Source organism: Calonectris borealis, chromosome 14, assembly GCF_964195595.1.
Source record: "Calonectris borealis chromosome 14, bCalBor7.hap1.2, whole genome shotgun sequence".
NCBI classification, from domain to species: Eukaryota; Metazoa; Chordata; class Aves; order Procellariiformes; family Procellariidae; genus Calonectris; species Calonectris borealis.
The window spans coordinates 16735364-16747902 of record NC_134325.1 but is presented as its reverse complement, the minus strand read 5'-3'; the positions used below and the strand labels follow the sequence as shown (position 1 = coordinate 16747902).

General features: G+C 37.4%; 1 protein-coding gene across 4 annotated transcripts in view; it reads left to right on the top strand.

Moving 5' to 3' along the window:
* Positions 1–12539, top strand: part of PRMT3 (protein arginine methyltransferase 3) — a 64500-nt gene that overhangs the window by 42028 nt on the left and 9933 nt on the right. For all 4 annotated transcript variants that reach the window (XM_075163311.1, XM_075163310.1, XM_075163309.1 and 1 more), the window contains 2 exons: positions 11141–11191; positions 11395–11482. In XM_075163311.1, the coding sequence (XP_075019412.1) occupies positions 11141–11191; positions 11395–11482 (139 nt within the window). The remainder of the gene's footprint in view (positions 1–11140; positions 11192–11394; positions 11483–12539) is intronic.

Genomic DNA, 12539 nt, shown 5'->3' with positions numbered 1-12539 from the left:
TGCTACAACTGGTTTATTTGGCTTTTGCATGTGTATATTAAGAAGAGACGCAGACTTCCTCTGATACGGACACAAAGAATATGTTGCTGTGTAATGTAAACACTTAAGCTGATAACAAAATCCTGGACACCTATGTCAAGCAACGTAATATCTGGTTTTAGATGGGTCTGCGTGTTAGTTCACGCTGCTGCATTTGCCACCACTTTTGCTGTATAACAGGATGCATAAGAATTTGCTGGTGTTATAAAGTGAAGTTTTCCCATCTGTATAACTTAAAGCATTGTTATTAGTGTTAGTAGCTATGTACAAATACTTCATAATTATTTGTCAATTATCACCAAATTAAGAGAAGACTCCTGTTTTTTATTAAATGAAAATCTATATGTTTTATTGTGCATTCACAAAAAAAAACCCTCCTGTTTTTAGTTGTCATAGAATCATAGAATAATTCTAGTTGCCTCAGGGCAGGGTCAGCTTTGATTTCAGACCAACCTCCAGTGCAGCCCTGGGTTAATTTTCTTGATGTGACCACTTCTGAATAACTGATTAGTTAAACAGAAATCTTCACAAAATCTTGGTGATCTTTTTGATGTTTGGGTAGAGTAAAATAGCTTAATTTGTAAACATCATTTTACCCTAGCATTAGACCTTTATGAAAACTTCATTTCTGTTCTGTGATTCTATGGTATCATTGAGTTAAAAATCAAGATGTACACCTGCATTTTATGACTTCCAGGGAGAAGGGGAGGGAAGTGGGGGAAGAGCAGTGTTTCTGAAATTTTGCAGTGAATGCAGGTTCTAAAAAATGATCAGAACTCTGTAAAGTATTTTGCACTTCATCATTTAGGTTTATTGACACTTTGAGTGAAATTTCCACTCTTTCTATGATGGATTGTAGAAGTTTAGTTGGGGGTTGACAGTTCATCCATCATATCAGGCTGCCTAACCTTGCAGTAAATGAACAATAAAAGTCCATTATTTATATTGAGAATTTTTAAGGAGATGCTTTAAGATTGCAATTTGTCCTTTGAAAATAACATTTGATGTTTTTCTTGTTTGCATCCGTGTTTTGTTGTTCTACTGGCTCTTCATTTTTTGCACAAAAGAGAAAGCTGCTTATATTTCCCAAAAGTCTAGCTTTTTGTACTTGTCTGTTCTGATTTTTGCATTTTTTAAAAATATGAACATTTTCAAATATTTTTGCTTTATTTACAAAGAATATTTCACAAAAATAACAATTTTCAAATCCATCCTCATGTGCTTGTATGTGTCAGGCGTATTTAGTCACAACCCAAAGTTCATTTCAAAGCACCTTTTTCCCGGCCCTTCCTGTGCCATAAAAGTATGAAAACACATTTGGTTGTCTCATTCCTAGTGTTGCCATCAACAGCAAAGCCAACTTCAGGCCGGTGTTACCATCAGGACTAGGACTCCCCCTGTTAAGTGGTCTGTCTTTAAAAACCAAACAAGTGGAAAGCTTAGGTGCACGGTGATGTGTTAGTTGTCTTGTGGATCCTATGGCAGATCAGCTACTAGTTTGCACTGTGCCGTCGGGTTGTGGGGGGTGGGTTTCCATGCTGCTGCTTTCCAAGGCACTGGGTAGGTGCGGAGGGGTATACGGTAGACATTCTTACATGGAAATGTGTCAGCAGTGTGCAGTGCATGGTTGCTGTTGCTGAGCGTGTTTTTGCAGCAGCTTAGCACTGATGGGAAGTAATTTAGCAAGTACTCGGAGCAAAGAGTTGTGGTCTCGTCTAATTGGAGTATGCAACATAATGTTAATCGTTGAAGAGCTAAACTTTCAGCTGGCAACTCTGGAGGCATTAGCCATGTTGGGGTCTGTTGCTTCCTCCCATCAACCTGTTTGCATGTCTGTGGTAACAGGACGGTAAGTTGTGAAAGCTGACAGGAATCAGAGCCGTAATACAGTCTTTTTACCAACTCATTACCACATTTGCTTTGATTATGACTTCGAACACCACCAGGACCCTCAGGCAGGTGAGACTGCACTTTTCATTTCTGTGGCAAGATGTTAAAATACCTCTAAAATCTGACCTTAGTTTTTCCTCAGTCTTTTTTTTTTTTTTTTCCCTTTAGTAGATACTGCTTGAAATTTTGTGTTTGTTTTCAGTCTCAACAGAGAAGTTGACCTCTTCTTGATTTCCCCATACTTTATTTCTGTTCTTGTAAATTGTTCTGGTAAACACTTCTGGAAGGATTTCATAAAGCCTGCAGGGAAGCTTCACCTAGGAGAGAGTTAGGAACAGAGTGCTTTTCTGTTCTTTGGCTGGAGGCGGCACAGGAAGATTAGCCTCTCAAGCCTAATGCTATCCTTTGGGACTTGCCACCCACCTTTGATTTTTTTTTTTTTTCTTTGATTTTGCTTTGTCACTTTTTAGTACAACCCTTTTACTTCCTGAGAACTGATAATCTCTTCTTCCTAGTTATTATCACTGTTCTGGCTCTTGAAAGGCCTTCTTGCTGACCTCTTGGCTAGTTATCTGGTTGTATGATAGTGCCATTTAATCGTACTAGAGGTTGTTTGAAAACCATGCAATTCAGTAGGCAACAGGCTAACTGTTTTCTGTTTTTAGATAAATGGACTAAGGACATAAATGCCCAGACTTACTGATGAGCTTGTGCAAAATAGAAAAACTATGCAGTTCCCAAAACCTAAGAGCGTAGTGTTAATTGACACATACCTGATTTGTCTGTCCTTCCACCTGTGAATTATTTTAGATTTCTCTCATACTTTCGTATGACCAAAAAAAAAAACAAACCCGGCAGAGTATTAAGTCATGCTCGTAACAGATCAGCGTGATGCCTTTCTGTAGGTGCATCCGAAGTGTATTGCAGATGATCCTGTAATGCGTTTATTGAGTCATATCCTTAAAAAAATGCTTAATGCTCTAAATAGGTTTTTCTTTCAGGTGTTCAAGCAATTAAATAAGGCTTCAAGAAAAAAATCCTTAATAAACCTGAGAAATATGGAAAGATTGAGCAAAAATAAACATTTTAAATGTGACTTTGTTAGTCTTTCAGACGTTATTGGGCAGGGGGGAGTCAAGGGTTTTTTCAGAGCACATATTCTTTCTGTTGATTTTTCTTTTATTCCTCTTGTGGTTTACCACAAAGTAGTATCTTTTAGCATTAAGTTTATTTATCATTATTTTAGCTTTCAAAACTTGAAGATTTTCAAAGCATGAAATCGTTGCACGGAATCATTATATGAAATTGTTTCAAAGCACTTTGAGTGCAAGTTGACTTGATTTCAGTCTTACAAAGATAATGGCCAAAAATAAATTTAATTAGCCTGTAAAAGTGCATTTTCCTAGTAAAGAGCTAGGGTTTGTCACTGCTGATTTTAATGAGACATCTGGCTAATATCAGTTAGTAGATGCTGCTAGGAAAATATTCCATTAATTGTATTCTAAGTTGATCACTGTGTGAGCTTTTGAGATAAAATATAATGGTGATTACCCTCAGTGTAAAAATCAATTGACAAACTTTCTCTTTTGTTTGCTAGCGTTTCCCCTGTGAGTCCATCAAGGTTGATCTTTCCTAGCTGAATAACAATATCCCCTGGGAGGAAAATGGCAGTATCTCTTCATTGCTCCCAGGAGATCTTGTCAAAGAGCAGGGGATGTGTATAAAAAGTGGGAGGGAGGAGGGGGGTAAAAGGAGGATAATGAACCAGAGGACGTGACTAATGTATTAAAACCGTTAGGAGGAAAAAGGAAGTTGAGTTGACTGGAGAAAATTATTTTGACTAAGGAAAAATCTTTGCTTGTTAAAATCTTCTTAAGTGTTAGACAGTTTCATTTCTTAATGTCCAATCTTCCACTTGGGAACCAACAATAGGTATTAGCATATAAGTCTTTCATTCCAACCTTAGGTGAGAAACTAAATGTTTTTAAGCTAAAAGTTGGAAATCTGGCTTTGGGTACCATGGTTAAACACACCTTGAATGCCCGATTTCTGTTTAAAGGAAAGACTGCTCTATCATGTTACGAAGGAGGGTTTGTCCTTCTGATCCATTTAGTTATTGGTAGCCTCCTCTACGGTGATCTCCAGATTCTTAGTCTTGTTAAAACACAAAATTGTTGGGTTTTAATAGCGAGGGGTTTCTTTTCCCTGTGATAAAAACGCAGCAACTCTGCCGCGTGGATGACAAACATTCCATCTCCATGCTTGGATAAACTCCATCAAAAGCGCATTATCTCCCACTTCTGTGGCCAGCTGTCTAATTGTATTTGTTGTAGCCACTCACTGTAGGAACATGATACTAGTGAAGAGCAAGAATGATAAATTACTCACCGTAGGTGATAGCGATGATGGTAATTTTTAATTTCCTTGTTCCTAAGTGAATTGGTAAGGTTGCCATTACGAGTTCTCATGAGGAGTCGAGCAGTCTCATTTGTTTTATCCTGTTAAAATGCTGCATGTACAGCCAGCCATTTTCTTTAGAAAAAAGCCTTAGTATTCAGATATATTTGAATTAAAATTTAGACTCCTCTTCCCTTTCAGCTAAGGGCTCTAAGTGGACGAGTATAAATAATGTGTACTAATATTCATCTATTACATATGTTAAAGCTTTTTGTCATTTCGTATATTTGGTACATGTTACATAAATGGGGAGAAAAACAGGTTCAAAATAATTTATCTGGGAGGGAAGAAGAATACGTTGAAGACGAGTGAATCTTACTGGGAGGACGTGCTTCACTTACAGTTTTTTCGTATGTTTGCATGAACACCTTAGAAACACTCAGTGATGGATGAAGACCTTAAGCTACTTTACGTGAACTCTTCATCAAAACCTGGGTTTGACAAATTCAGGTGGAAGTTAGTGGCTGCCATTTGTAATTTCAGGAATATTTTAATCTTAGTTGCGTGAACTCTTTGTTGACCTTTATAGGATGATGCTTTGCAGTCGCAGTAATGTACATCTATTCCTAAGTATTTCTGTAGTTCTTTATTTAACCTTCTTCGTTCCCCGGGTAAATATGGAGACTTTGTTCTGGAGTTGGAGTTTTTGTCCTCATAGCTCTGCTTTTCTCCTGACAATTTATTTGAGAACAGGAAGAATAATATTTCTGCAGTGTTTCCTAATATTTAACATCCTTTGAGGCTAGAGCATGTGTCAGGCTAGAGTTGCAGTTATTTATTACCAGTTTAGAAGTCATTATTTTTGTTTTCCTCTTTCATGGTATTCAAGAGACTGGCACTTGAAAGATTCTCCCAGGCTTAAGTTCTTGCTGATTAGTTGTTAGTGAAGTTGTAAATGAGCTGTCAAAGGTGCAGCAAAAAGATGAGGAAAACTGCAGTGGAAGAAATAACTGTTATCGTTATGCTTTTCAAAAAAAAAATCTAGAAATTATGGGGGTGTTATTTGCTTGTTCCTTTTCTTTAGTTTGACTTCTTGTAAAAAAGATGCCACCTTTAATAAAAATCTGACCAGCCCTATATTCCATTTTAATATGCTTGTGTCTGTGATTGCTTCTAGTATGCCACTTGTAAGTGTTTTTTTTCCCTTATATTTTGCTGCTTAGCTGCATGTGTTAAATTTTACAACAAGAAGGGAGGAATTAATCTTCCCTCAAGCTGTAAACATTGGAAATGTCTTTCGTTGTAGTATTGCATATCTAATAGAAATTTGTGATTGACTGTGTTCAAAAGTGAAATGAAAGGAAAATGTTTTGAACTTCACTTTTATGGAATTACTTCACTGAAATATACTTACATATAAAAGATATGTATTGTGCATTTCAGCATAAAACTACCACCAAGTAATGAATAAAAAAAAAGTTAAGATGTAAGGGAAGGTGTAAATTCCTAAAAAGAAGATAGTAACCAAAACCACAATTTTATAGCTAGCTATGTATTATCAGGTATTTCAATTTTGATTTGTGTAGGTTTTTAGATTTTTTTTTTAAATATACAGGACTAGTGATTGTAGATAAAATTGTAGAAAACATCATCTGTGTGTACTTTACTTCTGACTTCTTTTTTTTTTTCCCAACACATTAATGTGGTACCAGATCATTTCTGTAGCAGTGCAAGGCTTACACTAATATACCTTAAGGGTGGTGGTGGGGGTTGTTTTGGTTTAGGGCTTTTTAGCACTTGCATTTGGGATTATCAAAATAGGCTTCTGTAATGCAGTCAGAGATTTTAGTTTTTCATAGCTCTTTGAAGGAAGACTTCCTACTGCTTCATGTAGAAGCAGACATTCTAATGTTTTATGTAAAGCCTTTCATAAAACATTGAGAGGAGAAATAACTAGAACTGCGGTGCAGCTTTGAATCCTCCAATACTTTGCCAGTGACATAGAATCATTTAGGTTGGTAAAGACCTTTAAGATCATAAAGTCCAACCATTACCTAGCACTGCCAAGTCCACCACTAAACCATGTCCCTAAGCACATCTACATGCCTTTTAAATCCCTCCAGGGATGGTGACTCAGCCACTTCCCTGGGCAGCCTGTTCCAATGCTTGACAACTCTTTCGGTGAAGACATTTTTCCTAATACCCAATTTTTACCCAGCAAAGAGTATGCCTGTCCAAGCCAGGAGCATCCAGTTTCTCCAGGGGAGTGCTGTGGGAAACGGTGTCAAAGGCTTTACTAAAACCTTTGACGTGGCAAAGAAAACTTTCTTTCTGTATTAAAAATGCAGTGTCATTGACTGATTTTTGGGAAATTAAATGTTTTACTGCTCCTGGAATAGCTGACTTCTTTGAACATGAAAAGATTTATAAAATTGAGCTGTAACAAAAAAAGCTACGCTCTGGATTTAAAATGTCGTGGTAGGAATTAATTGTTAACGTTTGTACTTAATTCTGTGCTAGATGAATAAAACCAGACCATCATGGTAAGGCTATAATGGACTATTCTTTGAATTCCTAGATTGCTTAAAGCAAAGTTTGGGTGGTTGTAAGAAGCTGTCAACTTCTTTTCTGGTATGAAGAAATCATTAAATTGGGTGTAAAGAACAAGGTTCCTCTTTGACACAGGCCCACCCACTCTTTAGACTAACTAGATTCTAGATTAACTGCAAATTTGAGGCTTCCCTTTCTCTTGGATTCCTTCCTTGCTTGCTTGCTTTCTACAGAAAGGACTTAGAGCTGCGCTGAGATCCTGCACGCCCTCCCTGTATTTCGGCATAGAAGCAGCCCAGCCTATTTCTTTTGTTAAAACTTTTAATTGAACGATCAGTTTCATATACAGAGGTATGGGAATGGGTGGTATGAATTGTTAAAGGAAGTAGAGAAACCAGTATCAGTAGCTAACTACTTAACAGTTTAAACTTTAATATAGGCCCGGGACCATCTCAGCCTTGAAACTCATTATGACTGTCCTTACTGATTGCTGTTCTTGTTCTATAAAATTGTTTGGCCAGGTTTAGGAAGGCCAGGAGTGCTCGTTTAATGGGTCTTGTAGGTATCTCTGTAGCTGGCTTGAGATCCCTTAGGCTTGGGGCAGATCAAATATGACAAAACAGCTCAAAAGCTGAAAGATCTCCAAAAGGCAACAGTATATTTAAAAATTTAAGCATAGCATAGCGTTTGAATGAGCGTATAAATGCACATATGCTATAGAGGACCATACAGAACAACCCTTTTCTTGAGAAGAGCTGGCGTCTGTTCAGAAATAAAACTGAATTTACTTCATTAAAATAATGTATAATTTGGATAAATTGAATGCTTTTTAAAGTGCTATGTTACTGGCAGGGGAACACGTGCAATCTAGCACATGCGATCTTTCATGTGAAATCAAGAAGAGGAAAGGAAGAAGGTAGTTAATTTAGACTGGAGTTACTGGGAGGCTTTAGGATAGCTTGACCTTACGTTTATTACCTAGGTATATGGAAATAACTGTACTTCTGTTGAATAGCAGGTTTAAAGTTTTGTTTTGGTTTCTTGTTTTACAGGGTAAGCCACAGACTGTGCATCAGTGGGAGATATTTATTCTGTGCATCTTCGCTTTCTATATTTCCTCAACTGTAGTTGGCTTGTAGAATAGCTGCCATAGTGAATATTAAACAAATTTTGCAGCTGGTCAGTAATTACTGGGTTTGGTATTAAACTTTTTGTTTTCCCAAAGATTTAAAATACGAGGGGAGAGATTTCTATCTGGAGATTAGACGCAGTGTTGGTAAATGGTGGCAGGTTGCCTAAAAATGTTTATTAAAAACAAATTACATAGTTGTAAACAATTTCACAAAGAAAAATCATCAAACCAAGTGTGTGTGTTTGGGTTTTGTAGTTGGCTCAAAACCAGTTTGAAAATATATCAATAAAAGATACTCATTAGATTTCAAAATTGCGATATGTGCTCTTACAGTTAGTTTTCAAACCATCATTCAAACTCTCTCCTGTATGTATTTAACTTTAAGAATATAATTTCTATTTAGCTATGCAGAACTGGGGTTGCCTGTTGACATAGCTCACCAGAGAATGTGTGTTTTGGTTTTCGGGTGCCCCCCCTCCCCAGTTTTAACTGACCAAATTTTGAGGAATTTTGGGGAATGCCTGAAGCTGTTCACAGGAGCTTATCTGTAGGGACTTGAGGAATTTATTTTGTTAGAATATTTTTCTGTATTTTTTTCCTTTTGGTTCAACAATTATTTCAGTACCAATATTGAAGGACATGTATCCACTTTAGAATGTAACAAAAAATTTAATGGATCAATGTAGAACTCTTGTTCTCTGTAATCCCTTGAACTCTGTAATCCTTGGAGCTCTGCATAAGGTGGTCTTTGTGATGTGTAGTAATTACTGTTACTACCTCTCGATTTAGATAGTCGAAGTCAGTGTTTCAGGTTGTTTCAGTTAGGGAAACCATTGATACTGTAAGGAGTAAGGTGGTTATTTACAGAAGGTGTACAAATCCTGTTTCCCTGAGCACAGGAGGCAGCAAATGGCAGGGGACAGTTTCTTTGCTTGGAACTGCAGCTTCTTTTCAGCCTGAACTTGATCCCCAAAAAATGCTAATCTGGGGACGTTTTCTCAGGGTAGCATGTAGGGTGTTTCTGTTACTTCTTGCTACCAAGTGTGTAGATAATTGCATCCACCTTAGCTATGGTATGTCTGCTTGGAACTTTTAGCTTTCTGGTCCAAAATGTAGCTTGATTGTCTCATTTTCTCTGGAAGCCGATTTTTTTCCCCTCAATTCTTAATGTATTTTTGTTGTCGCAACCTTGTTTTCCTTTCTGCAGTAATCATATCCTAGGTCTTATTTGTAAGCATATCAACAGTATTGACCTGATGATTGAAAAATATTTTTATGACTTAGTAGATCTCTGACTAATGTCCAGAAAAGATTGTGCATCAATAAAAGTAGTCTGATGGGTCAATAAAGGTTTTGTCAAAACCTTTTCAATCTTTACTCAAAAAGGCATATTAGAGACAAGGCTGTAATTCACTTGAGAATGAGATTCTCAGCATTGAGTGATAGGACTTTACTTAAGGGATGGAAGAGTCACCGTTTCCAACATCTGGCGCTCATTCGCCACGAAGGTCCCTCAGTGTCTCCTTGGTTCATTTTTTTCTAGGAACATTTGCCCACATTGGAATTTAGAATTTGCCAGGCTTCTCTGGAGTGCCCTTAGTTGAAAAGCTGACACAGGTGCTTTAACGTAGGCTTGCTTGCTTTAACACATTGTATTCTCCACCATGTTGGTGAAATCTGTTCTGGGTTTAGACTAGAGAGGAAAAATACCAGAATGGTTTAGCTATCATTCAGATTACATATTTCATAGTGATAAAGCCCTATGCCATTCAGTTTGTTACCTTAATTTTGTAAGCATGTTAGATTCTTTTTTTTCCTTCGCAATCTATATCTGAATCAATATGAGGGGCGTGCTACAGAACTTGTCCTTTGTAACTATTCAGAACAACCAGTTTCGTAGAGTTACAGTAGGAGGAAAACACTGGTGCCATGAGAGGAAGGTTATAATCAGTTATCTGCAGTGAGTTTTCATGCAGCGGGCTTGCCGTCGTTGAATTGCTACGTATCTTGTTTGAATGTACTATAGCTGACGTGGGGAGAATCCCTTCCGGCTGCCGCAGGGATGGAGAGTCCCCAGCTGCTGCAGTTGAAGTTACTCGAAAGCTCTATTCCGGGTCGTTTCTTCAGGCTGACATAGGAGAGAAAAGCATAGCTGCCGTGGGCCCACGGGCTGATTTGCTTTAGCCTTTTCGTAGGAGGCAGTAGAAATCAAATAAAGGTGAGCATGGACAGGATTTCAGAGGTGAAACTTTTGAGTGGATGCTCTTTTATTAGCATCTTCCAGTTCTTTATTTGAATTCTTTGAATTTCTGGGACTCTCACAAGGCTTTTTTGTCAAAAAAGCAGGCCGGTATTAGAAGACTGTATAACTAATAGTGTCGGTATACTGTTTTGTGTGCGGACATCTGGTACTTCTTTTCCTCTTCAGGCTGGAAGAGAAGTCCCACTAATGAATTATGCTCTGAAGGGAGAGGCTCCGTGAGGTTAGGAGTAGGATGGCAGGAGGGATGGAAGACGTGTTCCGAGGAATCCTGTGGAGAGTTACTATTAGAAACTATTAACTGCTGAAAAGGCCAGCGTGAGGCATTTGTGAATTTTTTTCCTTATCTGTGTGTGTAGTAGAGGAAGAAAAATATTCCCTGCCTGGTTATGCTCTGCCTCTGTTCACAGGGAGCTTTTGTGGAAAATAGTGTTAAGCTATGCAAAGAGCGAACGCGTCATGCAGAATCCTTCGTACTGTGTATTTAGTGAGGGTCGTGGGAGCCGTAGAGAAGGACCAAATTTTATGCTTGTGGGTTTGCACATCTGAAAGGCCATTTTCTGATACGTAATTCTAGTTGCAGTTAGGGCGCGCGGATTATTTTGGAAACTTGGGCTGAAATTCGATATGTAGTAAAATGCCATTATGGTGGGCTGAATATTCTCAGGTAGGACAAAGGAGTTGTGATGACAGCTTACTTCTTGTTTTTGGATTTCTAGTATGCTTGAAGGCATAAATCTAAGATTGTTCCTGTTGGTAAAGGCTTGAAAAGGAGTAGAAATCCCAATAAATGTATATGTTAATGATAGACTTTTTCTTGAGGGTCACTATTATTCCTTTATCATATTTGCATTTTCCTCTTTTATTTGTAGGCAGTTGCTGGTTATTTTGATATATTTTTTGAGAAGAACTGTCATAACAAGGTGAGTATTTGGGGTTATGCATTTTAAAAATGTCTTTGAGAGATAAGGGTGGTTTTGTACTTTATTCTGCCTCAAGGTGTTTGGCAGCAAGTCTGTTTTGCCGTAGCAAACACTTCATGTGCATGTGTGTTTGGTAATTGATTGATGTAGTGTGATATCAAAAATGTTGTTCTTAATCAAACTCTTGAACTCTTCCATTGCAGGTCTTGTTTTCAACTGGTCCCCAGTGTACCAAAACACACTGGAAACAGACAGTTTTTCTCCTGGAGAAACCGATTCCTGTAGAAGCAGGTATATTTAAATTCATTTGTGGTGCAAGAATGGTTGTGTTAAACTACTGTTATCATTAAATGTAAATCTTAAAGACTTTAAGAATGACATAAGTGTTAAAAAGAATTAGTAAATAAATCAGCTGCTGTTAAAGACTTTTTTTTGTCTAAGCAAAGCCCTGGGAAATATCTATCTATATTCTATGAAATTCATGTAAAAATACATATAAATGTCTGCATATGTATATGTAAGTGGGTATATGCCTTATACTTACTTAGCTCCATACTGTAATTTTGATGAGAAAACTTGTGAACCAAAACATTTCTAAGGCAGAAAAATGAAAGACCAGAAGACTGCTATTAACGTTCTATTAACATTACTAATGTTCTTAAGTATCATATTTGTCAAGTGATCGCACAGGATTTTTTGTAGCGCTCCTGAACTATGCTGTATTTGTTAAATGAATCATGAATATATGCATACCTGGCACTGTGGGATTACTCTGTAAATTGAAAACAGTTGCAAAGAACTCACAGCCATGAACTTGATCCATTGAAGTATGGCAGTTGTTGTTTTGATACACTATAAATTTTTACAGAATGGATAAGCACTGTAATATGGTTCATCTTGGATTTGATGCAAGTAAAAGGGCTTTTGTTGAAGGCTTTTGTTGTCATCAGGGATAACCCAAAATTCAGATGATAAATTGCTGAAGTAAGGTTTCGAAGACTGAAGTGATGCTTGTTAGTGGGTTTAAATTAGTTCTATGTGGTAAGTCTTGAAAATACATTTCTATGCAAGTAGTCAAATATTCCTTGCTTTATAGACACAGAAATATGTCCGTGAACCGTCACAGGATAGTCGTGCAAGAGGATGGACATACAACAGGGCAAGAATTTCAAGTCTTGCCCTCTTATTCCTGTAGAACTGCACTTTCTTTCAGCCTCTCCTAGTCTTTTTATAATCAAAGGAAATAAAGTAGTTGTATTTCTAATGCTGTTTTATTTTTTATTTTTGTCCACTTAACCACTAGAATATTTACTGACCACTGTTGAACTCTAATGGTTGAACCCAATGG